Source organism: Phacochoerus africanus, chromosome 9, assembly GCF_016906955.1.
Source record: "Phacochoerus africanus isolate WHEZ1 chromosome 9, ROS_Pafr_v1, whole genome shotgun sequence".
NCBI lineage: Eukaryota > Metazoa > Chordata > Mammalia > Artiodactyla > Suidae > Phacochoerus > Phacochoerus africanus.
Window position 1 is genome coordinate 120,574,370 of NC_062552.1, and position 25,636 is coordinate 120,600,005.

A 25,636-nucleotide genomic window follows, 5' to 3' on the forward strand; every position below is an offset into this window, starting at 1 on the left:
CACGTCTTTTCCTTTCCAGCGCAGTGGTAGAGTTTTTTCAGGAAAAGGGTGAGGGAGGGACACTGCCAGGCTTGGTGGGGAAGTGCCACTTGCTGTTGCAGTGTGGTCGGGTTGTTGTTGCCGTTTTTTAAATGTTAGGTTGTGGATGCCAGCGTGCTCTCTTTGACTTTCTTTAGCTCCCTAGTGTCCAGCAGTATCTTGTTTCTATTGGTACCCCAATGGGTGGATTCCTGTGGACCAGCTCCAGCCCGCTGGCACCCAAGGGAGCTCTGCCGCCCAGGGGCTGCAGCCACAGCCTGTCCAGTGAAGGGTCCCTCTGTGCCTACTCTCCTTAACCTTGTAGCTGGTCCCTGCTCCCACCTTTGCATTGTGCATTCCTTAGAGTTCTCTTTTACCCTTTTTTGTGGTCAGCCACCTTGTGCAAATGAATAATTTTTATATTAAATTTTCTTGCCTTCAGTTGTGTTTTTTTAGTCTCCTGATTAGATCCTCTTATGGCTTTTTATAATTTGTTAATTTTACATAAATAAAAAACCAGATGAAGTAAAGTCATCAGTGTATGACTTGATTAACTTTCACGAAGTGAACATGCAGCTTAGAAATCTCCGGGCCGAGGGTGTGGAACACTGCCCGATCCCCTGAAACCTTCCTCCCCCAGTGGCACCCGCTCTTTGACTGGCATCGTCATGGATTAGGAAAGAGAATCATAGTGTATGTCGTCTCGTGTCTGGCTTCTTTTTTATTTTTTTGTCTTTTTGCCATTTCTTGGGCCGCTCCCGTGGCATATGGAGGTTCCCAGCCTAGGGGTCGAGTCGGAGCTGTAGCCACCAGCCTGCACTGGAGCCACAGCAATGCGGGATCCGAGCCGCGTCTGTAGCCTACACCACAGCTCACGGCAACGCTGGATCCTTAACCCACTAAACAAGGCCAGGGATCCAACCTGCAACCTCATGGTTCCTAGTTGGATTCGTTAACCACTGCCCCATGACGGGAACTCCCTGGCTTCTTTTTTCAACGTGGCGTTTGGGAGGTTTACCTAGTTTATTATATCCATTTTCCAGTCAATGACATGTGGGTTTCCTGTGTTTGGCTGTTTTGATAAGGCTGCTCTTTCCTCTCTACCATGCCTTTTGGTAGATGCATTTTCATTTCTCTTAGTCTGTACATAGAGCAGGAACTGTTGGGTCCCTTAGCAGCTACTGCCAAACAGATTTTCAAAATGGTTGCGGCACTGGCCTGTGTGGGAGGGCTCCACTTCCCCCACATCCTTACCAACACTTGGTGTTGTCAAGCTTTCACAGTTGAGGTCCCCAAGACTTAAGGACTAGGTAATTCAAATGCTGTTTAAACTCTTTATGTTGTGGTAAGTGAAGAAAAGTTTTTAAAGTCTTTTTATGAAGTGAGCCTCATAGTTGATATCAAAAAAGATAAATATGGTAGAAAAAAAACCGCAGACCAGTCTTACTTGTAAAAACCAATTTTATTCCTAAGTAAAATATTAGCAAATAGAATCCAACAGCACAGTCTAAGAATGATTTTTTTTCCCCCTTTTTTTTTTTGGCCATTTTCTTGGGCCGCTCCCGCGGCACATGGAGGTTCCCAGGCTAGGGGTCGAATCAGAGCTGTAGCCGCCAGCCTACACCACAGCCCACAGCAACACGGGATCCGAGCCGCATCTGCAACCTAACCACAGCTCACGGCAACTCTGGATCCTTAACCCACTGAGCAAGGCCAGGGCTCAAACCCGCAACCTCATGGTTCCTAGTTGGATTTGTTAACCACTGAGCCATGACGGGAACTCCTAAGAATGTTTTTTTAAAGGGATGGTTTTCCTGTTAAATTGTCCTGTACAGGTGTGCACTGCATTTGTTAAAAGTCTTGTGTCTTCCAGCATTTAAAAAAGTGGATTATTGACTGTGCTCATCCATTAATCCACTGCCATCACCACCCGCGGGCATCTGGCCGAGGCCAGTCTCTGAGCACTGACATGGCTGCAGTTGCCAGTGGCCCATCTGAGATTGCAGGGTCAGAAGAAGGGAGACCTCCACGTCTTTTTTTTATCAGAGGCACCAGAGGAAGGGGATTTCATTTTGGGGCACTTTAAAGAAAATTTCGTCTTGTAGTGGCCTCTTTCTGTCAGAGCAGCAGAGTGTATTTCAGTGACTTCTTCGCGTCATGTGGAGTAGGTCTAAGTGTGATGGAGGTTTTAAACCAAGCACAAAGGCAGGTGCAAATACTAATTAGTAAACCAACCTGCCTCCCTACTTCCTTCCTTCCATCCTTCCCCCTTCCTTCCTTCCTGCCATCCATCCACCCATCCATCCATCCCAAAGGAACTGGTAATATAGGACCTACATTGCACAAGTTTATAGAAACTACTTGGTTGGTTTGATATATTTAAGTTCCTCAAACACTGTGGCTCTCCCTAATGTGTATGAATGATTGACTAAAAGAAAAAAAAAAAAGCTGGGAAACTATTGGGAAAAAGCTGGATTCCAAGCTCATATCATACCCAATATAAGTGTAGACAGATAAAAAAAATTACCAGGAAGTTTTATGAAACCATAAAATAAAGGAAAATATAGGAGGTATTTGAGAAGAAGAGTAATTTGAATGAATGAAAGACCTCTCCCAAAAGCTAAAAATAAACTATCAAAAGACGAATAAATTAGGAAGACTATTTGCAACACAAAGAGCTAATTTCTTTAGTACATATAGACTATATAAGAAATACCTGCAGATGAAACAGCAAAAGGTCACCAGTACTTCACAGGAAATGAAATGCAGGCTTTACTTAGGAGTCTTCTTTTCCCTTCTTTTTCTTTTTTTTGTGTGTGTGACTGGATAAGCTCATGGGGTACAAAAAGATTTCTAATTTTGATCCCTCGGTGATTGTTAATTATAGAAACAGTAATTTTTTAAACATTAAAAAATGTTTTACAAAATATTTTACAAAACAGAAAACCTTATTCAGCAAATGCATACTTATTATAAGGTACTATTGTAACTACCACCTATGTCAAGAAATATTACTGTACTTCCCTGGGCTTCATTCTCATCACAACTTTCTTATGCTTCCCCAAAGTAGTTGCTAGCTTTTACAGTAGTCGTTTTCTTTCTTTATACTTTTTTCACTCAAATGTGCATCCTTTGACACTGGTTTAGATTTGCCGGATTTTGTTACATATACTGTGTTTAGTCTTTTTAAATCTAGTTTTCCTATTCCCATCTCTACTCCCCTCCTCCTTTATTTCTTGAAGAAATGGAATTATACACACTGTAGGGTTTCCACAATTGGGATTTTGCTGATTGCATTCCTGTGTATGGTTTAGCATGTTCTTCTGTTCCCTTCATACCCTGTGAATTGGTAGGCTTGATCAGATTCAGGGACTGCTTATTTTTTCAGTCTTTTTTGGTAGGATTACTTTATGGGTAGGTATGTTCTTTTATCAGGAGGCATATAATATCTGGGTATCTCTCATGTTTCGATGTTCGTAGCCATCTATACTCAGTGTCTAGATCCATTAATTCATTAGGTAGAAATGGTATTAAGCTAAAACCATTCATACTCATATATTAGCTGAAATTTTTCTGTAAGGAGAAATTCATCTTCTATTTGGTTACTCAGGGGTGCAGTTCATATGAGAAAGAAAGGATGCTTGCTTGATTCTTTTTCCTTTATTCATCATTTTTCAAAATTGAGTGGTTTCCTTATCCTCTAGAGCTGACCACTTAGGTTTTCTTACTGTACAAACGCTTGGATTTATCCATTTTGTGTATTTTAATCCATATGGTTATTATCTTTATTGACTCAAATTGGCTCCTCTTTGGTCAGCGGGAATATCTTGCAAGTTGAGTCCTTAGACAGATTTGACGGAACTCTAGTTGTTTTTGATAGCTTTCTTGGCATCTAAAAATGGCAAGATGTTCCAGGTTTATCTTGAGCATTTCCAGCTCCTGACCTGGAGTCAGTCATTTCTTCAAGGGACTTGGTTTCTTTGAGTAGGAAATTGTACTTTAGGTCTACAGTTTGCATACTGAGGATGCATATGGCTGCTGGGTTGTTTATTGTTTCTAAGCTTTTATTGTGAATGGGGTTAGGAAATGTAAAGTGAGCCTGTGTGTGTGTGTGTGTGTGTGTGTGTGTGCGCGCGCGCGCGCGTGCTCGCGTGCTCGCGCTTTGTATTGTTAAAGATACAATACCTTCTAAAAAAAGCCCCAAAACAAAAAACTTCCAAATGGAATCCTACCTCTTCTTTCATCTGCATCCCCTTCCATATTTGAATCCTGATTTTTAAGGACACGGCAGTGATAGAATTAAAACATCACATAATTATTCATTTGCATTATTCCACATCTGTGCTTATAATAGCCTTACTTAACAAAACCAAGTAGCACCACAATATGATTACTAGAAAATTGCTCTTTTTTTTTTGCATATTTTCCCATTTTTTACAGTTGTACTACGTCTACATTGTCAGAACATACACCCATTATATATTCTGTGCTCTCCTTTAGAGCCTTTGCCGAGACTCAGTTCTACAGATAAGTATCTATTTACTGCTCGCTGTCAGTTCTGAAGAGTGATGTTTCTTTAAGTCATGTTGGATATCTGAGGCTTGTTTTCTAGTAGATTCTTATTCTCTTTTTCCATTTCATGTTGATGACACTTTGGAGTCTTTAGACTTGAAAGTTAGCTGAGTATAGAATCTTTGGTTCATGTCTTTTTTTCCTTGAGCCTTAAATATGTTGCTTGTATTTTTTTTTGCTTTTTCTGGCATAAAGTGTTGCTGTCAAAGTGATAACAATATGATTTTACTTTCCTTACAAAATATCCCTTTTTGGCCTGCATGCGCAAAGAATATTTTCTTTCTCCTATTAAGTTCGATGATTATACTAGATTAGGCTATGTCTTAATGATGGTCATCCTGGGTTGATTAGTATTTGGTGTGTGATTTTTCATTTTGCAGTTTCACATTTTTCTTTAAGTTCGGGAAGGGCTTCTTGAATTAAAGCATTTTCAGTGTTCTCTTCCCTTGCCTTTATTTCCTTTGTTACATGTTTACTGTTTTTTTTTTTCCTGTGTTTTAAAGTTATGATTTTCTCTTGAAACTTTTAAAATCTTTTTCACCCTTTTTAATTTTAATTTTAATTTAATTTAATTTTTTTGTCTTTTTGCCTTTTCTAGGGCCGCTTCCTGCGGCATATGGAGGTTCCCAGGCTAGGGTCTAATTGGAGCCGTAGCCACCGGCCTACGCCAGAGCCACAGCAACGCAGGATCCGAGCCACGTCTGCAACCTACACCACAGCTCACGGCAACGCCGGATCCCTAACCCACTGAGCAAGGCCAGGGCTCGAACCCACAACCTCATGGTTCCTAGTTGGATTCGTTAACCACTGAGCCATGACGGGAACTCCTAAACTTTTATTTTTAATTATTTCCTTCCATCACTTGGTTTCTGAGTTTTTCTAGTTCTTATTTATGTTAGTCTTTATATATAAAATTTGGGTTGTTTTAAAATATTGGTTTATAGCTCTCAACTTTTGGGCAGGTATGTTTTTCGTATGTGTTTTTCTAAAGGGATGTTTTCTTTTTTCTTTTTTTAATATCAACTGGCATGGCACTAGGCCTGGATTCTTTTCTGTTGCTGTGTTTTATAAGCATTTTGCTTTCCTATGTGCATTTAGTTCTAGATGGTATGGTTCAGGTTAATTTTATGTCGTTCTCTGGAAGCTCTTTTTTTATTTTATTTTTTTTTAAGATAATATTGTTCCAAAATATGGAGGCTAACTCCTAAACCCACTTTTATTTGAAACTAGTTTTTCCTTTCATTGTGTTACCCTTGTCATGTTGAATTGGGATTCTGTTCCAGCAGCTCCTCCTCTGCACGAGGTTTGGACCAGGGAGAGAGCCTTGGCTGATTAGTCTGGAGAGCCATCTAGCCCACTCCAGCCCCTCCAGACCTTAGCACAGACCTTGCCCTCACCTGCTCTTGGAGAGTGCACGCCCTGCCTGGTTTTAGCTGCTGTTCCCAGGTCGTCTCTGTGCTCCTCTGAAGTACCTGTGGGTGATGTGGGATTCTCAGCATCTTCAGAGGCATGGCCTTTCCTTCTGCTTCTTGCTTCACGGTTACTGGTCACGTAGATCTTCTCCCTGCCGGAGGTGTCCTCCCCCACTTAAATTTTGGGGTTTGCAGAGAGGGAGGAAGCTGTCACCCAGTTTTGTTATAGATGTTATTCAGGGGCTTTGAGCTTTGCTGTCCAATTGTCCTGTCTGGTTTTATGGGGAAATTTGGGGAGATTGAACTCTGCTGCTGCTCCCACCATCTTCAGCAGCAGAGACCCTTTGGAGGCAGTGGTCTGTATGGTATGTAGGCGCCTGCAGCCATGACTGCCCTGCCAGGGGCTGTTTGTAGGAGTTTCATTAATTATTACATTAGGCTAGAGGAATAGAACTAAAAATAGAAAGTAACAGCTTAATTTGGAGGAAAAACACTTTTCTTGACCATAGTTTATTTATTTTTTGTCTTTTTAGGGACACATGCAGCATATGGAAGTTCCCAGGTTAGGGGTTAAATCAGTACTGCAGCTGCTGGCCTACACCACAGCCACGCCAGATCTAAGTCGCATCTATGGCCTACACAGCTGCTTGCAGCAAGGCCGGATCCTTAACTCACTGAGCAAGCCCAGGAATTGAACCTACATCCTCATGGATACTAGTTAGCTTCTTAACCTGCTGAACCACAATGGGAGTTCCAGCCAAAGTTTATACTGCATAAAAGCTGAGCAAGAATACGTCATTTAAAAAATGGTATTTTTTGGAGTTCTTATTGTGGCTCAGCAGAAACGAACCCGACTAGTATCCATGAGGATGCAGGTTTGATCCCTGGTCCTACTCGGTGTGTAAGGATGCGTTCCTGTGAGCTATGGCATAGGTTGCAAATGTGGCTCAGATTTGGCATTGCTGTGGCTGGCAGCTGTAGCTCCAATTCGACCCCTAGCCTGGGAACTTCCATATGCCGTACCTGCAGCCCTAAAAAGCAAAACAAAACAAAACAAAACAAAAAAAGAGGTATTTTGTGGAATTCCTGCTGTGGTTTTAAGAATCCGACTGCAGCCGTTTGAGTGGCTGCAGAGGCTCAGGTTCAATCCCTGGCCTGGCGCAGTGGGTTAAAGGCTCCTATGTTGCCACAGCTGTTGGGTAAATTACAGCTCAGCTCACATTCAGTCCTCGGCCTGGGAACTTGCATATGCTACATGTGCAGCCATGAAATATATATAGTATTCTTGTCACTTCTGGAATGTAATTCCAGAAATACGCAAAAGATGATCTAGTTACTATTTTGTGTTACATAAAGATAAAAGTTTTTAAGATTCATTTTAAACTGTTTCAACGACTCTAAGGAAATTATCAAATAAGAGATTGTCCTGGTGATTTGATAAAGTTGGATAAAATTTCAAAGGTATTCTTTTAGTATTTGTGAGTCTTAGTTATTTCTTTAACTCAGTCTACTACCGTAGCATAAAAAGTCACCCCTTTTTTGGTGTTTTGAGTCTGGGCTTATGACCCCAGTGTGGACTTCTGTAAAGTCCTCATCGTGTCAGTGTTAAGTGTGCATTTTAATTGGGTGCACATTCCCCCCCAACTTCACAGCGCAATTCTTTTGTTGTTGTTAAATAGCGTTTTTAGTCATAGATGATTTTATACCATTGGAACCTCAAATATTTTCTTAGAAGTAATTTCACGAGTCATTTTATTTGTTGTTTTCTAAGGTAAGAGATAGTCAAACAGGACTGAGCACTTGTAAATCAGAATGAGCAGGTAGTCTTTATTTAAGTTTTGGAGTAAGTAGGAATTTTAACAGCGTCTTTGTCACACAGAAGCTTTCCTTAGTGAAAATGTTTTCAGCACTTCTAGGATTATAATACTGAGTGTTGCTTTGTTTTATATTACAGGGAGAATGCCTCGTGTAAAAGCAGCTCAAGCTGGAAGACAGGGCCCTGCGAAGAGACGTCTTGCAGAACATTTTGCAGCTGGGGAGATAATCACTGACATGACGAAAAAGGAATGGAAACTAGGATCGCCCGTTGGCCAAGGTGGCTTTGGTTGTATATATCTCGGTAAGTGTACGACTGCTTCTTCTTGTCAGGCCAAAGATTTATATGCTTTGTTCTCAAAGTAGTTACTTAATTGTGAACTTCTACTGGATGCTCCTAATAACTTACACACACCCGACATACTATTGTGTGATGAGGCAAACGTGTATCTGACGGAGGAGTGGAGACGATGGTTGATTTAATCATGATGGAAACAGAGGGTAAAATACCTATAATATTATCACTAGCGAACATAGGGCTTTAGGGTTTTAAGACATTCTATTTAGTCCTAGTCTCCTTTGAGACCCAAAGAGAGCTATTCCTTTCTCTTCCCACCTCTACCCATTTAGGATCTGTTCCCTTTGTTTTGGTTTAATTTGGAGATTTTTAGATCTTTGCATGTGGATTTTTTTTTTTTTCTTTCTTTCCATACAGCCCTAGAGAATGGCCTAGAAATTGCATGTTAGGCCTGCAGTGTGCTGTTTAAATAGCATGCTTACTTGGAAATTTTGGGGGACCCATTGTGGAACCCTGTGATTCTGTCCGTTAGCTAATCTATGGGTTTTTCAAGATAGTTTACCTGATTGCTTCTAAGGCTGTATGCTTCGCCAGGAGTATTAATACCGATTCGGTGCATTTCACGATTGCTTTTGGTATTTCTAACTTTTCTGTTATGTATTCTTATTCTACCTCTCATCTTGATTTATTTAATATCTGCCATGAGGTTGATAAGATTTTATTTTTAGCCGTGACCCCCCCCTTTTTCTTTCAAACAACATCTTACTCAGAATACTAATATTAATATTAGATTAGCATCACATGAAAACTTGTTAGAACTGTCTATTCTCGGGTCCTGCCCCTACAAATCAGCAGCTGCAGGGAGAAGGCCCAGCAGTGTGACTGAACAAGTCCTCCAGGGGATTCGGGTGCATGGGAAAGTTTGAGTATCACTGATATAGATGGAAGAGCAGCTGGTCTTCAGGAGGGGTTGACTCAACTTCCAGGGGTTGACTCAACTTCCAGGCCCGTTGGGCTGTCGTTGGCCACGGGCTCTAGAGGTATGTTCATGAAATGTAGTTTAGAAACCAGTGCATTACTGTATTTTATAAATATAGTCTCTCTAGGTCAGTGGCACCTGTCTTTAGGGAAGTAGGAGTTCTTTAAGTTTGTTCAGAACCAGACCCATTCGAGTGAGCTAGGCTATATCCGACTGGTGTTAAAAACCCTCATGAATCATGAAGGATTAGTGGCTATATTAGCCAGCTATATATGTGACCTGGTGATTGAGAGATAGGTGATTATGCGAGCTGTCTCTGCTACAGAATGTGTGCACTTGAGACAGCCCATATGAGGCATGGGAGCTTGCCTCAAAACAAGTAAATTGTTCATTTTGTATTGGTTAATTTGCTTTTATAACCTTTGGCAAGTTGACAGGTTCTTTAATAGAACTTGGCTTTTTAAAAACTGGACTGGTCAACCTGGAGGAGAGATTTGCTCTAGTGTTGCTTCCTCCGCGTTCTCTCTGTGCCCACTGACACCGAAACAGCTGTACTCAAGATCATCACCAATTTCTGCTAATGACGGTTTTCTGCTAAAAAGGTTGCTTTTGAATTTTGTTGATATTTTGAATCTTTTCAGATATTATCTGTGGCATTCGATAGTGTTCATCTTTCTTCTCATAAAAATTACTTTCATTTTCTTTCATGATGACATACCCTCATCTCTAGTTTTCCTCCTTCCTCTCTGGCTATGCTAAGTCATGTCTGTAGGTACTTCTTGTTCTGTGCTTGGCTCACTTTTCCTTCTGTGTAGGCTCTCCGAGAGACTTCATCAAGTCTCTTGGCTTCTGTTGATTTCTCTGTCTTTTATCCGATGCCTAGGACATGATCCCCAAAGTCCAGGCCCGTAGCTGGTGGCCTGCAAGGGATCTCCATTTGGGTGACCCACAGGCACGTCTGCAGTTCCTGTCATCCTCTTTCCTCTCCTGATTCTGACATGTGCGGGAGAGGAAACTGTGAAAGACGGACACCCCTCGAGCCAGACGCTGGGAAGGCATTCTCAAGCCTTGTTTCACTGACATTGGTCCTGTGGCTTTAACTATGTGACTTCTCAGACCCACTCATTTCTTTGTCTTTGCTGATACGACCTTAGCACAGGTCATTTTCCTGTCGTGTCTGGATTCTCGCTGTAGCAGTGAGTTTTCTCAGCTCGTTCTTGCCCCTTGCATCCTGTTACACACTGGTGGCTTGAATGAGCTAGGCTATTTGAACTTCTTTAATGGCCCCCCAGTTCCCTGAGGATCAAGGGCCGAACTTTTGCGAGTAGCATACCAGACCCTTCACATGGTCTGGTCCCTGTGTAACTTTTATCTCATCCCTTTTATTTCCTCAAAATCTATTCTTCCACCATCATGCTTCCCTTTACCTCTTCATCTTTATATACGATGCTTCTTTGGCTTCATTTTTCCAAAGCTGAGCCTAGGGCAGCTACTATCTGTTTATAATGCCCCCTTGTTAACCCTTTCTTAGTGCTTTCCACACTCTACTGAAATTGCTTTTCTTTCTTCCAAAATAAGCATGTGCTTCTTGGCAGTGAGACAGCTCTTCTTCTCATTGCTCTCCTAGTGTATGTTGGATTCTTTGTGGTGTATGTTGTGTGGATGAATTATTGAACTTCCCTTTTCCCTCTGTCCTCATTTGAATTGTGCAGTATTTTTGGGATACTATCTTGATTTTAATATTTTGTGCACCTAATGCTTATTTAAAAAATTCAACCTTGCTTTATTATTAATTTAGTGTCTGAGTGACGTGTTCCTCAAGGCTGTTCCCCAAGGAGCTCAGACATTCATTTGCCCACTGAGCCATTTTTATGACTTGGCGTTCCTTCTATAGTCCGAAGTGTTTTAGCTGCAGCCTTTCCGAAACACTGCTGCTTCCCGGCTGACTGGTGGTTTCCGGGTTTCCGTTGCCTGTCCCTCTTCGTCTCTTCACTTCTGATGTGAGAATGCCTTAGGGCGCCATCCTAGGATTTCTTCTTTCCTCTGGCTGCACTCACTCCCTAGGGGCTCTTCCAGTTTCATGGCTTTAAATGAAGAGCATTTCTGTGTTGATGACTCTCAGATTTCTTTCTCCAACTTGAACCACCCTTCTGAACTCAAGACTGTATATCAGCGGCCTATTTAACACCTGAACTTGGATGTTTAATAAGCATCTCAAACTTAAGATGCCGCAAAGCACCAGCTCCTCCTGCAGTTTTCTCCCTCTAGTAAGTAGCAGCTTCCTCTTTCCAGCTGCTCAGGCCAAAACCCTGGAGTTATCTTTATCTCTGTTTCCCCCTCTTCCCTTCTATATCTAATTCTTCAACAAATCTTGTTGACTCTTCTTTAAAAATATGTCCACCCACAATCTGACCATTACCACTGCCTTGTGTGCTGCCCCTGGGTCGAGCCACTGGGAGTACGTGATAGCCTAGCTGCCCTCCCTGCCTCTGCCCGAGCTCTCCACCCTCCACAAAGCAGCCCGAAGCGTTCTTTAGAAAATCAGAGTCTGCGCTTACCATTCTTCTTCCCCGAACCGTCCACTGGCTCTCCACTGGGTCGCCATCTCATTCAGAGTGACGGCTTTATGTCGCCTGTCCAGCGCCTTGTGTTGGCTCCCTGCTGCTTTTCTGATCTGTCCCCTGTTCCTTTCCACTTCCCTCATTCTTCTCCAGCTGCTTGGGGGCCTCTGTGCTGGCCTGTCTGGAACATTCTTGCCCCAGGTATTTACCCGGCTTATGCCCTCACGTCTTTGGACCACTGCATCCTGTCAGTGAGGTTTCTTTTACTCATTTGCAACCCTCTCTACCTTCCCTTCCTGCTTGCTTTTTCCTCTACAGCGCTTACCACCATCAGATGTACTTTATATTTCAATTGTTGCCTGTGTCCTCCTACTGAAATGTTAGCTTCATAAGAGGAAGATCGTTTTCTCCTCTCCCCTGCCGAATCGATTTCCTAGAAACTGGTGTGTAGTAGGTACCTAGTAAAAGTATTGGTTTAATGAGTCCGGGCAGCCTTATAGCCCTAACTCAGCATTTCAGGGCGACTGTAATTCTTTATCTGCATGAAATAAAATGACAGCCACATGAAAATTATTCTGGGTGGCATTCAAAGTTCTGGTGCCGATATCCTGAACTGTTGATCTAGATGAGGTTTTTTTTTTTTCCCCTAAATGAGTGTTTTTTAGAGCTTTAGCTCCCTCTTTTCTTACCTTCCTGATGATGCTCCTTAGAAAGGATTCCCTCATTTGTTAAGTTTTAAGAAATTACATCAGTATCATCCTCTTGGGAATTCATAACATACATTAGCATGTCAAAGGCCACGAGTACTTTTGAATTAAATCTTTTAACTAATTTTCCATACTTAATTGATGATCATATTGAAGATAGCTGCAATTGTAAGATGCATTCCTGTTTCAGACATGTTAAATTGTGAAAAAAAAGTCTTAAAATTGGTGGAATATACGGTATTGATATCCTGAAACACATATTTGGGAACTGAAATTTATTCTATTAAAAGGTTATAGATACACAGGTTTAAATATTAGTGAAAGGTTAGACACAAGCTGTTTATAATAATGCCACTTCTTGTTCTGATACATGTCACTTTTTCAAACAGCTGATATGAATTCTTCAAAATCAGTGGGCAGCGATGCACCCTGTGTTGTGAAAGTGGTAAGAAAATATTTCATCTGATTTTTTCTTTTCGGTTTATTTAGTATAGTGTTTATTTTGTAAAACATTCTTTTTGATAACTAGAATTAATTAAACCATAAGATACTACATTTTAATAATTACTTATAAATATTAAATGGGACACAGTAGTAGCTTTGTAGTTTTAAATAATTTGAGTTCAAAAATTCTCTTTCCTTTTGAGTTAGAGTGGCAGTTTTTGTGGGAAAAAAATGAATGAAAGCCTGGAGGTTTGCAGATGTGGAACAAAAATATTCAGCTCATTCTTTTAATTTCAGCTCTATTTACAATAGATGAGATGCTTTTTTAAAATTTATATCCTACAAGACTATACTACTTCACTGGAATTTTAATTTTAATTTAAAATTAATTTAAAATTTTAACTTTAATTGTACTTTATCTTGCATTTGCCTCTGAACTTACACAGTTTTTCCTTTTTGTTTGTTTCCAGTTGTCTTTCCTTCTCCTTTCACTTTTAAATAAATGAAATTATTTATTTGTGGTCACTTTGAAACTTCTTGTTGCTATTCTGACATTGAAATTAGTTTGTAATGAGTGAAGTGGACAACATCCTGTCAAACACAGGCATGCTTTGAGGAGCCAGGTCAGCTTACATATGGGTGCACTCAAAGGCATTTTAACCACTGCTTTTTGTGATCAAGGCAGAACGCATCTTTTTGCTTTCTAATTCTTGTAACTCCTCTTTCTCAAACTTCTTCAATACACATGAAGAACATGTTTTTGTTAATTAGAAGTGGATACAGGATCTGTTATTTGGGCAAATTACCATAGAAGTCTCCTACCCTGCTTTTTTTTCCCAAAGGCTTCAGATTTGTGGAGTTAGAATTACCCCACGGTTTTTTGGTTTGACTGACTGACTTTAATCTCTTCCCAAAATGGAATATAGTTGATCTCTTAAGAGTTAATAACTCTTTTGAATCTGAATTTTTTTTCTTTCTTTTTTTTTTTTTTTTTTTTTTTTTTAAGGGCTGCACCTGTGGCACAATGAGGTTCCCAGGCTGGGGGTCTAATCGGAGCTACAGCTGCCGGCCTACACCACACCCACAGCAACCGCAGGATCTGAGCCTTGTCTGTGACCCACACCACAGCGCATGGCAACGCCGATTCTCAACCCACTGAGTAGGGTCAGGGATCGAACCCGCAGCCTCTGGTTCCTAGTCGGATTTGTTCATGACGGGAACTCCATGAATCTGAATTGTTTTCGTGACAGTTTTTACCATTTTTTAATCCAGGCATAGTTTTTACAAGGAAACAAATATTCAGTAAACAATCTGAAGACTTTGAACGAGTGCATAGGCCTGTATAACCCTACCCCTGTGAAGATACGGAGCACGTCCGTCGCTTCAGAAAGATCCTTGTGTCACTTTCCAGTCAAAGCCCTCGTTCCCACAGCCTTGGAGGAAACCACTTGTCTGAGGTGGTTTTGTTGTTGTTGTTTGGGGCTGTGGCTTAGTCACTCCTGTTCTAAGATGTCACATAAATGGTATTGATGGTACCGTTTTGTCGTTGACTTCCTGTGACGCTCAGCATCATCTTTTACAGGCTCCTCCGTGCTGCTGGCCTCTCAGTTGTCTGGTCCGTCGTACTGCGCGGTAGCATTACGTCATCGCCGTGCTAGAGTTGGTTTTCCCTTTCCTGTTGGTAGACTTTTGGCTTGTTTCCAGTTTTTGGCTATTATGAATAAAGCTTCCCATAAACATTCCTGTACATGGATTTTTATTTTCCTTGGATCAATAGCTAGAAGTAGGCGTGCTGGTTTATAGGGAAGATGTGTGTTTAAATTTCTACGACAGCACCCGAGAGATTTCCAAAGTAGTTTTCCGCTTTGTGCACCCACCAGGAATATGTCAGAGTTCCGGTTGCTCCACATTCCTTTCGGCCCTTGGAGCTGTTGGGCTTGTGTGTGTGCGCACGCGCACGCGGGTGGGTGGGTGGGTGGGTGGGGTTGGCTGCGATATTAGGAGTATAGTAGTGGCTCATAGTTTGAGTGTATATTTACTTGATCATTGATTTTTGAGCACTTTTTCACTGTGCTTATTGGCCATTCATATATTTTCCTTGTGGAGTGCTTCCTTAGTCTTTTGGGGTCTCTCCCAGCCTGTTTAAAAAAATAATTAGGTGTTTTGTTTTTTATGATTGAGTAGTAGGAGAGGTGTTCTGGACACAGATTCTTTCTTAGATAGATGTGTTGTAAGTATGGTCTCCCAGGTTGTAGTTTGCTGTTAATTTTCTGAATACTTTTCCTGCATCTATTGACATCATAGGTCATAAGACTTTCTTCCTTTTTTGTGTTGATGTGGCAGTTGTATTGATTGATATTTGAGTGGTGAACTAATTTTGTATTTGTAGCATACAGTCCACTTAGTGATGGTGTATTATGCTTTTACATAACAGGTAAATTGACTTGCTAATACTTTGTTAAGGATTTTTACACCTTTGTTCATGGGGGATGTTGGTCTTTAATTTTTATCTAGTATTCCTACAGGGAAAACATTTCTCTTCTCCCTGGGTTTTGGTGTCAGGGTTGTTGGCGCATTGTGTTTCAGCTCCCCTTCTGGCCACGCAGCGTCCTAAGTGTCTTCCTTTTCCTCCTGGTGCCTCTGAAGAAAGCTGGGACTGTCCTGGGACTCACTTTGTTTCCTCTCTTTTGGAGGTCACAGTTTTGTACTGCTTATTTTGTCTCATGTCTGAGAATAGTAATTTCATATATTCTGTCCAATTTTTATATTTGTTTACGTGGGCAGGCTGCTTGGGCCCCCATATTCTCTGGTGCCCGGAAGTGGAAGTAACCCCGATACGCTAAGGTGTGTGTCCTTGGTTTATTTCTCCTTCCATTTCCCTTTTCTTCATGCCTTTTCATTTTGGACTTTTCTTCTTTCTCATTTGTGGAATAACATTCCTTTTGAAATATTTAGTTTGCTGCTATATCAGAGGAACTATTAAATTGGGTCATTTGCATAGAATTTGCATGGAATATTATCTGCATTTGTCTTTGATAGGACAAATGAAAATATTAAAATCTATGGGTGAGATTAGTTTCTTCTTAGGGTCTTTAAATAGTTCCATTGTGAGAGGAAGGCAAGTCCCCTCATGACTTCTCCTAATAGTGAGGCACAAAACAAAAACAAAAACGGAAACAAAAAAGTGTGAGTGCCTTTGACCACCCTGCAGTTGGTTCACCTGCACGGTCGTTTCTGTGTCTTGGAAGGAAAGTGCGCCAGAGCCCTGTCTTATGGGTGGGGCTGCTCTGTAACTGTGTCTTTTTTCTTCTACATAACCTGAGCTTTGAATTGTTTTATTTTAGAACTGTGGTATTATTCTTCATTATGGGTAATTCTAAGTATTTTAGTTGTTTGGTGTAGCTTTATTTTTACTATCTTTTTTACCTACAGAGTTATTAAAAAAAAAAATTAGGTAGAAACAAGTATTTCCAAGCTGCTTAAGGTAGCAAATTACTTTACATTTCTAAGTTTAAGGCTGTTTGTTACCAACCCTAGTTTAGTGTCTTGTGTCTCCTGTCTCCTAATTTAGTTCTGTTTCCATTAGCCTATATTACTCCTTCTCTTTGTAATTAGGACAGTGATAATTTTCAGTTGATTTCTCTTTTGCATTTAATATTTCAGTAACATTTTAAAAGTCATAGTTTGTCTGTGATCCTGGAAGAATGCCATAGACAAAACAATATTGACTTTTTCTTTCTTCTCTAAGGGACAGTTTAGTAACTGCTCATTGCTTGTTTCTTCCGTGATACCTGTGTTTTCTGAACTCCCCTAAACCTCGGTAGCACTCATTCTATATCCATTTATTTTACAATTTCACTTGCTAATATCCTTCTCACACCATCAGTTGTTTTAATTTTCTAAGCTCCCTAACTGCCCTTAAATGCCTGTTTTATTTTTTGAAAACTTTTTAGCCCTAATTCCCTATCACCTTGTAACTTCCTGATGCCACCTACTTCCGTCTCTGGCCTTTTAGCATAAGCCAATTTGTGATTTTCCTTCGCTTGTGATGCGCTGTGCGTGACTCTGTCCATTATTATTCTGCAGTTTTTTTATTCTCAGAGCTTGGTACTATTAAAGGTCGAAATGGTTCATCAAATACAGACATAGGAAATTATTATCACATCTTACCGGTATTGAAATCAGAACTGTTTATGAACATTTGCCATTTAATATCATGTTGAATATCATGTTTTGATTCAAAATATCAAGTACTGAATAACACATTTTCAAAGAACAAGCACTACTCTTAAGGGAAATTTCATAATTAATTACCCCCCCAAAAAGCAAGATATGAAACTATAGCAAAAAGGTAACTTTATAAAGTAGCTATATATATGAAGAAAATCTATAGAAATATTTTCAGATTTTCCAAAGTGAGCATGTATTTTATCTTTAGAAAGAGAAAAACCTCAGCACATGTTATTTAAGAAATAATCAAAGGCAAATTGATTTTTAATGTGAAATTAGACTTCATAATGTACTAGCGTAGCAGGTCAGAAGTCAGACAGTGGTTCTCAGCTCCGGGTATACAGGATAATTAGAATCTCTGGGTTCAGGGCCTGGTTATTGGGTGTTTTTAGTAAAGTCTCCTCAAGGACCATAGCATGCAGAAGTTCCTGGGCCAAGGATTGAACCTGAGCCACGTCAGTGACAACACCAGGTCCTTAACCCCCCAGGGAACTCCTTCACGGGCTCCTTTTTGCTTCAAGGTTGAGACCGTTGGAAGAGTCTGGTGCACAGAGCACCTTAATTATTTCCAGTGAACTCCTGGGTGCGTGCTCATGCTTACCTGTGCCCGGGGATCCTTTTATTCAGGAGGGACTTGCGAGTACCCCATGTTTCCGACAGGGCTTCCGTCTTAGTGTGGAAGAGCTGTTAAAAGATTTGGATGAAGCTAATCTTGATACCTGCTCTATGAAAGAGCGCCAAAGCGTTAACCCACAGGCTCCTTTTATTTGGTCTTAACATGAATATTTAAGGTAGATGTGTAGGCACACTAAACATACTCTCTGTCCCACCGAATGGCTGTGTCTGGTTTGGTTAGGGCCTTATGGACTTTTGGGAACACCTTGGAGATGTGGTCCTGAGTCACCAGAGATGGTGAGCTTGTATTCTTTGCCTCTGGATAACTGAGAGACTATCTGTATTTTATTTCAGGAAAGTAAATGTGCGGAGAGAAATGGTACATTGATAATGAAAAAGTTGGATAATGCAAAGAGGGAAATTTCCTGTTGTGTTTGGTCGTTAACAGACTTTATAATGAATTAGTTCTTTCAGTCACCCTTTGTAGTCGTGTCAGTGAGCTAACAGCAGAGCTGGAGGTGAAGGTCAGGCTTCTGGATCTTGGATCTTGACACGTCTTTATATCATAGTCATTTTCCAGCCCGAAATGATAGAAATCTATATTCCAAAGTTCTCTGGAGAGAAGTTTGCAGACTGGTGTTTAATTTCCCTCACTGATGTTATGAGAAGTGACCTGAATTTTCAATTCATATATCAAAAATTTTTGGTAGGAAGGAGAAACTTTATACAGCTTCATTTTTAAATGGCAGCCAGTTGCTTTTAGATGGTGCCATTGAAATATATCACATTTTAATTTTTTTTTCTGTTGTCATCTTCATTTTGACACTTAGAAGTCTTAAAGAAACGTTTAGTGATATTCTAGTTAAAATGTCAGTCCCAATTTCTTTTCTAAATCTTGGCTATTATAGAGTTGGCAAAGTATTTTAGATTTGAAATATGTTAATAAAATTTTAGTTATGAGTTAAGGTATTTTCTTCAACAGAAATAGCTAGCTCTGGCTAGAGTGCAGTGCCAAGGAAGTAGCTCCTTTATTTTGTTATAATGGAATCTTATTGGATTAGAAAAAGTATGAAATGAGCTCAAAGAGCCTTCATTGTAATGGGGCTTTCAATATAATAGCCTGATTTATATAGGTTGATTCTCATTATTATAAGTTTAATAAATTATTGCCTGAAGGAAAGCTTGAAAATTAAAGTTGATATGACATAGGTTGAAACTGAATAAATCAGAATTTTATACTGATGGTAATAAACCAGGATTTGTCTTAGGAAAACCTCTTTCAAACCTGAATCATATTAACGAGCTCTTCTAAAAGTTAGCCTTTGGAGAGTAACTTTATCAAAATTCCTCTCTTGAATTTTGTTTTTCTTCACTTCTTCTTCTTCTTTTTTTTTTTTTTGTCTTTTTAGGGCAGCACCTGCGGCATATGGAGGTTCCCAGGCTAGGGATCTAATTGGAGCTGTAGCCGCTGGCCTACGCCACAGCCACATGGGATCTGAGCCGTGTTTGCGACCTACACCACAGCTCATGGCAACCCCGGATCCTTAACCCACTGAGCAAGGCCAGGGATCGAACCTGTGTCCTCATGGATGCTAGTCGGGTTCGTTAACATCTGAGGCACGATGGGCACTCCTCTTTGTTCACTTCTTACGCTAAGTCCGTTACTCCTGCTGAAGGCCTGGGGTCAGCTATGGGCTCTCAACATTCACAGCGTCTCTCTAGCTCCCACTGCGGTAGGAAAGGAAGCCCAGGTTACGGCAAAACTTGAGGTGACGCGTCCGCAAATAAGGGATTTGGCCACCTTCGTACATCGGTTAGTAGGTGCCAAACCCTTGCACGCCATTCTCTTCCGAGGCCAGGCCGAGGAGTCCACTCACCTGTGGCGGGTAAGGCAGGCTTCTTTCCTGGTTCCGATCCAGAGCTAAACACGTTCTCCGTTTGCTGCTGAACACTCATCCCGCCTGGCTCGTGCCTGACTGCGGGGCGCAGCGTGCGGCTCCGTCTTCCGCTAAGTCCTTCGGGGATTCCTCTTTCTCTGAATTACAGGAAATCTGAGATACCGGAACTGTGTGCTTAGAGAGGCTTCGTTTAAACCTTGAGGAGCAAAATTAACTTCTGTGACAGGGAGGGTATCGTGAACGAAAAAAGTGAACGTGTTTTAAGTATTTGTGAAAGGCATCTCCGACGTGTTTTCACAACTTTTTCTGTCCGGTGAGGGTAGTGGACTTCATCTCTCACCTCTCCTAATGCTCCGCTGACCCTTGAACTCCAGTTACACAGATACTCTGTCCGAAGTAACTTTCTTTCCCTACTTCCTAAAAGGAAAGCAGCCCTAAAACTAGTTTAGAAATACTAGCTTCCTTATTTGGAGTTTTCTCTGCTGTTCAGAATTTTTCTCAGATTCTCAGTAAACACCATGTCAATGCAGAGTACTAAATATTAAAGAAATGCTCATCAATTTTAGACAGAATATACTATTTAAAGACCTTTCTTACCCTTCCAGATTTAATTTACAAGGCAAAACTCCCAACAGGCTGATATTTTTTTGTCATATACCTTTTTGAGAATACAATTCTCTTTACAAATAATTTTAAGTGCTAATATTCCTTAAAATGAAATGAATGTAGTTCAATTAAGTTGGTGAAAAATAATTCTTATTGAGCCTCATTTTCCTGTGGACTTTAAATTATTATGTGGGAGGTAAATTGTAGGGCTCATTAATTTGAAAAACTGGGAATCAGTGTCAGAAAGGAATGGATGCATTACATGGACCTGCTCACTCGATATGCAGTTGCAGAAACACTCTTCTTTGTGGTAAGGCTGGTTTTCTGCCGGCTTTGATAAACTAGATATAACAGTAATGAGAAACAGGAGAGGAGTGGGATTTTGCCACTAATTGGTTAAATCAGGTATTGAAATTTTATTAAATCTCAGAAATACCTTGTAGTCCCTGGGTGAAACAGTTAACATGGTTGCTGATCTTGGCTTAAGAGAAAGCTTAATAACGATGAAAAGTTTAATGATTTTTCTTAAACTCCTACAAAGACTGAGCTGTATTTCTGATTTTGTACAGTTTATCGCTTATGTAAATGGAACTTGAGAAAAATAAAAGGCTCATGGACTCTTCTAGAGCATCTGAAACATTTCCGAAGAGTTTAACATAATCTTAAACCTGGTTTATGAAACTCAAGTATCAAAATCCTGTTATTTGGAAAGAAGAATTGTTTTATTAGTCTTTTTTGAAGGTTCATTGAAAATCACTCACTAATTTTTAACTGTTGCTAGTACTAATTACCTCTTATGTTTTAAGGAACCCAGTGACAACGGACCTCTTTTTACTGAATTGAAGTTCTACCAGCGAGCTGCCAAACCAGAGCAAAGTAAGTAAGAAATATATTACACGTATGTTTGTGCTTTTAAAATGACCACTTTTTTTGGTTTTGTTTAAGCCGAGACTTGCACCTTGGATCTTACATTATAATGTTTTGTTGTTTTTTACTTTATAAATTCTCTTGAAATAAGATTTGCTTGAAAGAATTTTGATCACTTAGGGGTTTCTTTATAAGATTTCACTTATATTGACCTATAGAATAAAGTTAATAAGGAATATATATGATTTAGGAAATATTGCTGAAAACTGAGATTGCACTCCAATCCGTGAGTTTGGCTCAGGGAAACCCAGATCTTTTTGAGTATTCCTCTAAATGCTGGAGTGCTTAACTTGCAGGGTTGCTTAATCGATGAACCAGCATGGACTGCTGAGGCGAGAGGGGCCCTCCTCTAGCTCCCCTTCCTCCAGCCCCTCCCAGCTCTCCCGCCCCATCTGAAGGTCGGGGAGTCTCCTGGGGGGCTGGTGTCAGGCTTGGCAGCCTCTCCAGAGAAGCTTCTGTCACTCCCAGAGCTTGATTTCTTGGTTGCGGACCTAATGAGGTAAAAAACTTTCGGATTGGGGTAAAAAATAAGTCCTTCTATGGAAACAAGTAAACATTTATCCATACTTGGAGACTCTATTTGTAATTGCAGTACTGAGGTCTGACTTCTTTAAAAAATGTTTTTTGCAGTTTTTTGTTTTAAAGACAATGTTTAGGGCAGGAAAACAACATTTTGTGGGTTAATAAAAATGTTTTGAATGTAAAATACTTTTCGTTTATTGGCTATAATGTACTGCTCACTTTCTGTTTTATGAATGAAGGTGAAATGTATTGCATGTATAAGTACATTCTCTTATGAATAATTTTTTTTTGTAAATTTCTTCTGTCTAACAAGATTGAAATCACACGCCTGTGTTTTAACTTGCAGTTCAGAAATGGATTCGTGCCCATAAACTGAAGTACCTGGGTGTTCCTAAGTATTGGGGGTCTGGTCTACATGATAAAAATGGGAAAAGGTAAACCCGCGCATGTTCTGTTTCTCGTCTCCCTTTCGGGGCCTTCACTGTTCCGTTTGTTTGGTCAGCCTTGTGTGCCGAGCACCTGCCTGCAGCCTTGCTTGCCCTTCACCTGGGCTGTGTAGTGTCGTCAGCAGCGATGAACAAGTGCTCCCTCTCGTCCGAGGAGGGACTTGTACCAAGTGGTGGCAGCTGCCTGGAACCCCGCTGACAAGGAGGAACAATGCCAAACGTGCCTGTGTTTTCCCCCTTAGAAATGAGTCGGCAGGGAATTCCCGTTGTGGCATAGCGGAAACAATCCGACTAGGAACCACAAGGTTGCGGGTTCGATCCCTGGCCTTGCTCAGTGGGTTAAGGACCTGGCATTGCCATGAGCTGTGGTGTAGGCTGCAGACGGGCCTCAGATCCTGTGTTGCTGTGGCTGTGGTGTAGGCCGGCAGTTGTAGCTCCGATAAGACCCCTATCCTGGGAACCTCCATAGACCATGGGTGCGGCCCCAAAAGTCAAAAAAAGAAAAAAAAGAGTAAGCAAGCAAACCCAAACCTCCATTCGTTTATGTAAAAGGGAGCCCTCAGGCTGCAGTTGGCATTTCATGTTAGGCGTGTCATCTGCCCACCTCTGTGAGGTTTCAGGCTAGCTGATGAGGAAAAACAAACCTGTAGGAAACAGTGACGTGCTGAATTGTGTGGGTCTGACTCTTACATGTCTTAGTTCAGAGCGGAGAGAACATTGTTGGCATAGTTGAGTTGCAGCAAACATCCAGTGCTTTTGATGCATGATCGACACTTTAAAAACAGTGGAATGAATGCGTGGAGCGCCATGCAGCTGTGCTGGTAGCTGCGATTTGAAGAGCAGGGTTGGTTGGAACTGGGGTACGTTGGTCAGGATGCTCTCAGCTGCCGTAAGGGTAGAGCGGCTCCGCTGTCCTGAGCAGTCCTCAGGAGCCCAGGCTCCTTCTCTTGCCCTTTTGCCCCTTCGTCTTGGCTCCTCTGCCTGTTCATTTGCCGTTGTGTGGTCTCAGGTGGCTGCCCGTTTCTCGGTCGCAGGCAGATGCGGTACCCAGCAGCGGAAGCTGGGATTGCTTCTAGAGTGTTTCACTGTCCTGGCAGGGAGACCCTTCCCAGGGGTCTCTGGCGACCGCCCCCCATGTTTTCATGGTCAGGTGTTATCACTGCTCATTCTTTAACCAGCCGCTGCAAGGCCGAGCTGGTCACGGTGCTGAGGGTGGTGAAGCGCTCGGCCACAGGGAGGAGGATGGCACACCGGCCCGGAGTGGTGCCACAGGCAGCTCGGGGGCAGAGGGCGCGGGTGGGCCGCGAGCCGGGAGCCCTCAGGGAACGTGGGCATGCCCATTGCACGTTGTTCCTTGTGGCCTTGCTGGACGAGTTGCTGTGGTTTTACGAGTTTTCTGAAGAAACGGTAGCACAAGGATGGATTAAGTTAGGGACAAGGATTCTGGAGCCAAATGCTTGATTCATATCTCTGTCTTGCCCCTGGAAATGTGCGTGCCTAAATTGCTCCTTTTGCCTCAGTTTCCTCATCTGTGAAATAGAGTAACACCCACCCACATAATGAGGGCGTTAAATGTAAAGCCGTTAGAACTGTGTGCATGTTCGCTTTACTCTCAGGGAGGTCTTTCTCCCTCAAAGGTGAAAACTGCTGGTGCAGAAAACCCCTGGAGGGAAGGAATGGCATTCCAGGCCGGAGCGGCCCATGAAGACAGGCAGAACCGGCTTCCTTCCGCCTGGGTGGCCTCGGCTGGCTGACTTCACCAGAGGAAGGGGGCACGCAGGGGCCTGAGGAGAAGGGAGTAACTTCTGAGGAGAGGAGAACGAGGCAAGGCAGGTCATTGGGGGGGGGGGGGGGGGGGCTGCTGGGAGCCTGGGTGTCGCAGGGGACCCGGGCAGGGGCCGCCGCCTGCCTTCCCACTCAGCTCGCTTCTTCAGAAAACACTTGCTACACCGTCTCCTCAAAAGGGAAGGCTCATCACTTGTAACGTGTAGACTTCCCATTTAGACTGAAGCTTTTACAAAGAGTCATGCTAGTTCTTAGAAAAGCGAAAAAAAATAGGAAGTGAGGTTGTCTTTCCAGCTCTCCCCTCCCTGCCAGAAATCCTTCCTTCCCCCCGTCACGCATTTGAAGTCATAGGAATATGGTGCTTAGAGCAGTGACAGGCCTGTCAAAATTTTAGCTGCTGTCGTTATTAAATCATTTATACTGGTGTATATATTCCCATTATTTGCATTGTTTTATTCAAGTCCCCAGGAGAGTATACATGGATGGTTTTACTTTAGAGGAGTTATTTAGAAGTAGCTTTCCTTAATTTAGTTCTCAGTGGTAGAAATATCCTCGCGAAAGAATGTGGTGAAAATTTCTAGGCAGTGTACAGAATCATGCTTAAGCAGATGTGTGTACCTTAGGAATGGGGAGGCGGTTAAGGGGTTATTCAGAGTCGTGGTGCCGTGATCTATAGACAAAAACCAAGGTCTACTTCAGGTGAAGTATAATGGGTCTCAGGTTGAATTAAGCGATTAGGGTTTAGCTCCCTCTCAGAGCGTCAGCAGAGATTGTGTTTTTGTTGCCTATGTATTATTTTATAATAATTTTACAGTCATATCACTTATTTCTAAAAACAAACATGTGCATGTGTCCTGGGTCTCATCCCTCAACCTTTTAAAACTTGTTAGACAGAGGAAATCAGGAAGTCAAAATTACTGTTTCCTCTTACTACCTTAGAGGTCAGCGTGCTGAAAATCTTACATGAGTTAACACATGTTGCCACTGACTAATTATATGACTCTGGACAAATCACTTGACCTCTGTAGGCATTAATTTTATCAAAAGATGTTTAGAAAGATGATCTCTAATTCTCTTCCAGTTCAAGAATAAGTAAAATCTTGAACTTTTTATTTGGCATGTTGTCTTTTAATGTTCACTCTTCCTTCTCTATCAAACTTGTCATATTGTGTTTTTTATCTTAGAAGCCTAAAACACATAAATGGGGTTTCTGCATCGTACTTACGTTTATTGATCATTTATATTTAATGTGGTGGTCAAAAGCATGGTTTCACCTCCTAGAGGACCAGTTCCCAATGATCAGTTGCTTCTGCTGTAAACTGGGGTTCATAGGATCACTGCCCTCCCGAGGGTGATGTGAGGTTTAGAGGCACAGATCCATCTGAGGTGCTTAGACTGGTGCTGTGGTCACACCAGGCTGTGCTGTTATGATGATGTCTGGATAATTTTGAGTGTGGTCTTGGTTTTCATTGGTCGATAGAATGCTGGAACCAGACAGCTAAGAATCTGGAAAACTATAGAGATAAAAGCGGTCCTCAGAGCAAAAGATGAACCCCGTTACGGCAACTTGGTGATGCTTTTCGGTACACACTGGACTATAACGTGTGGATGTTGACTCTTAGAATGTGGGTGCTGGAAAAGGCCTTGGAAGGCATGAGGCCTGCTCCCTCGTTTGGTGCCTGGGGACATTGGAGCCCAAAGAGATGTGACTTGGCCAAAGTGGCAGATTTGGTTTGCGGCGAAACCAGCAATCTTCCCTTTCTTCCAGGACATTTACTGTTCCCGAAATCTTATCTGTTGA

General features: G+C 41.6%; 1 protein-coding gene across 3 annotated transcripts in view; it reads left to right on the forward strand.

The window, feature by feature from the left end:
- VRK1 (VRK serine/threonine kinase 1) overlaps positions 1–25,636 on the forward strand; it is an 85,330-nt gene that overhangs the window by 28,653 nt on the left and 31,041 nt on the right. For all 3 annotated transcript variants that reach the window (XM_047796164.1, XM_047796163.1, XM_047796165.1), the window contains 4 exons: positions 7,957–8,121; positions 12,752–12,807; positions 20,962–21,031; positions 21,951–22,038. In XM_047796164.1, the coding sequence (XP_047652120.1) occupies positions 7,962–8,121; positions 12,752–12,807; positions 20,962–21,031; positions 21,951–22,038 (374 nt within the window). In that variant the 5' untranslated portion in view covers positions 7,957–7,961. The remainder of the gene's footprint in view (positions 1–7,956; positions 8,122–12,751; positions 12,808–20,961; positions 21,032–21,950; positions 22,039–25,636) is intronic.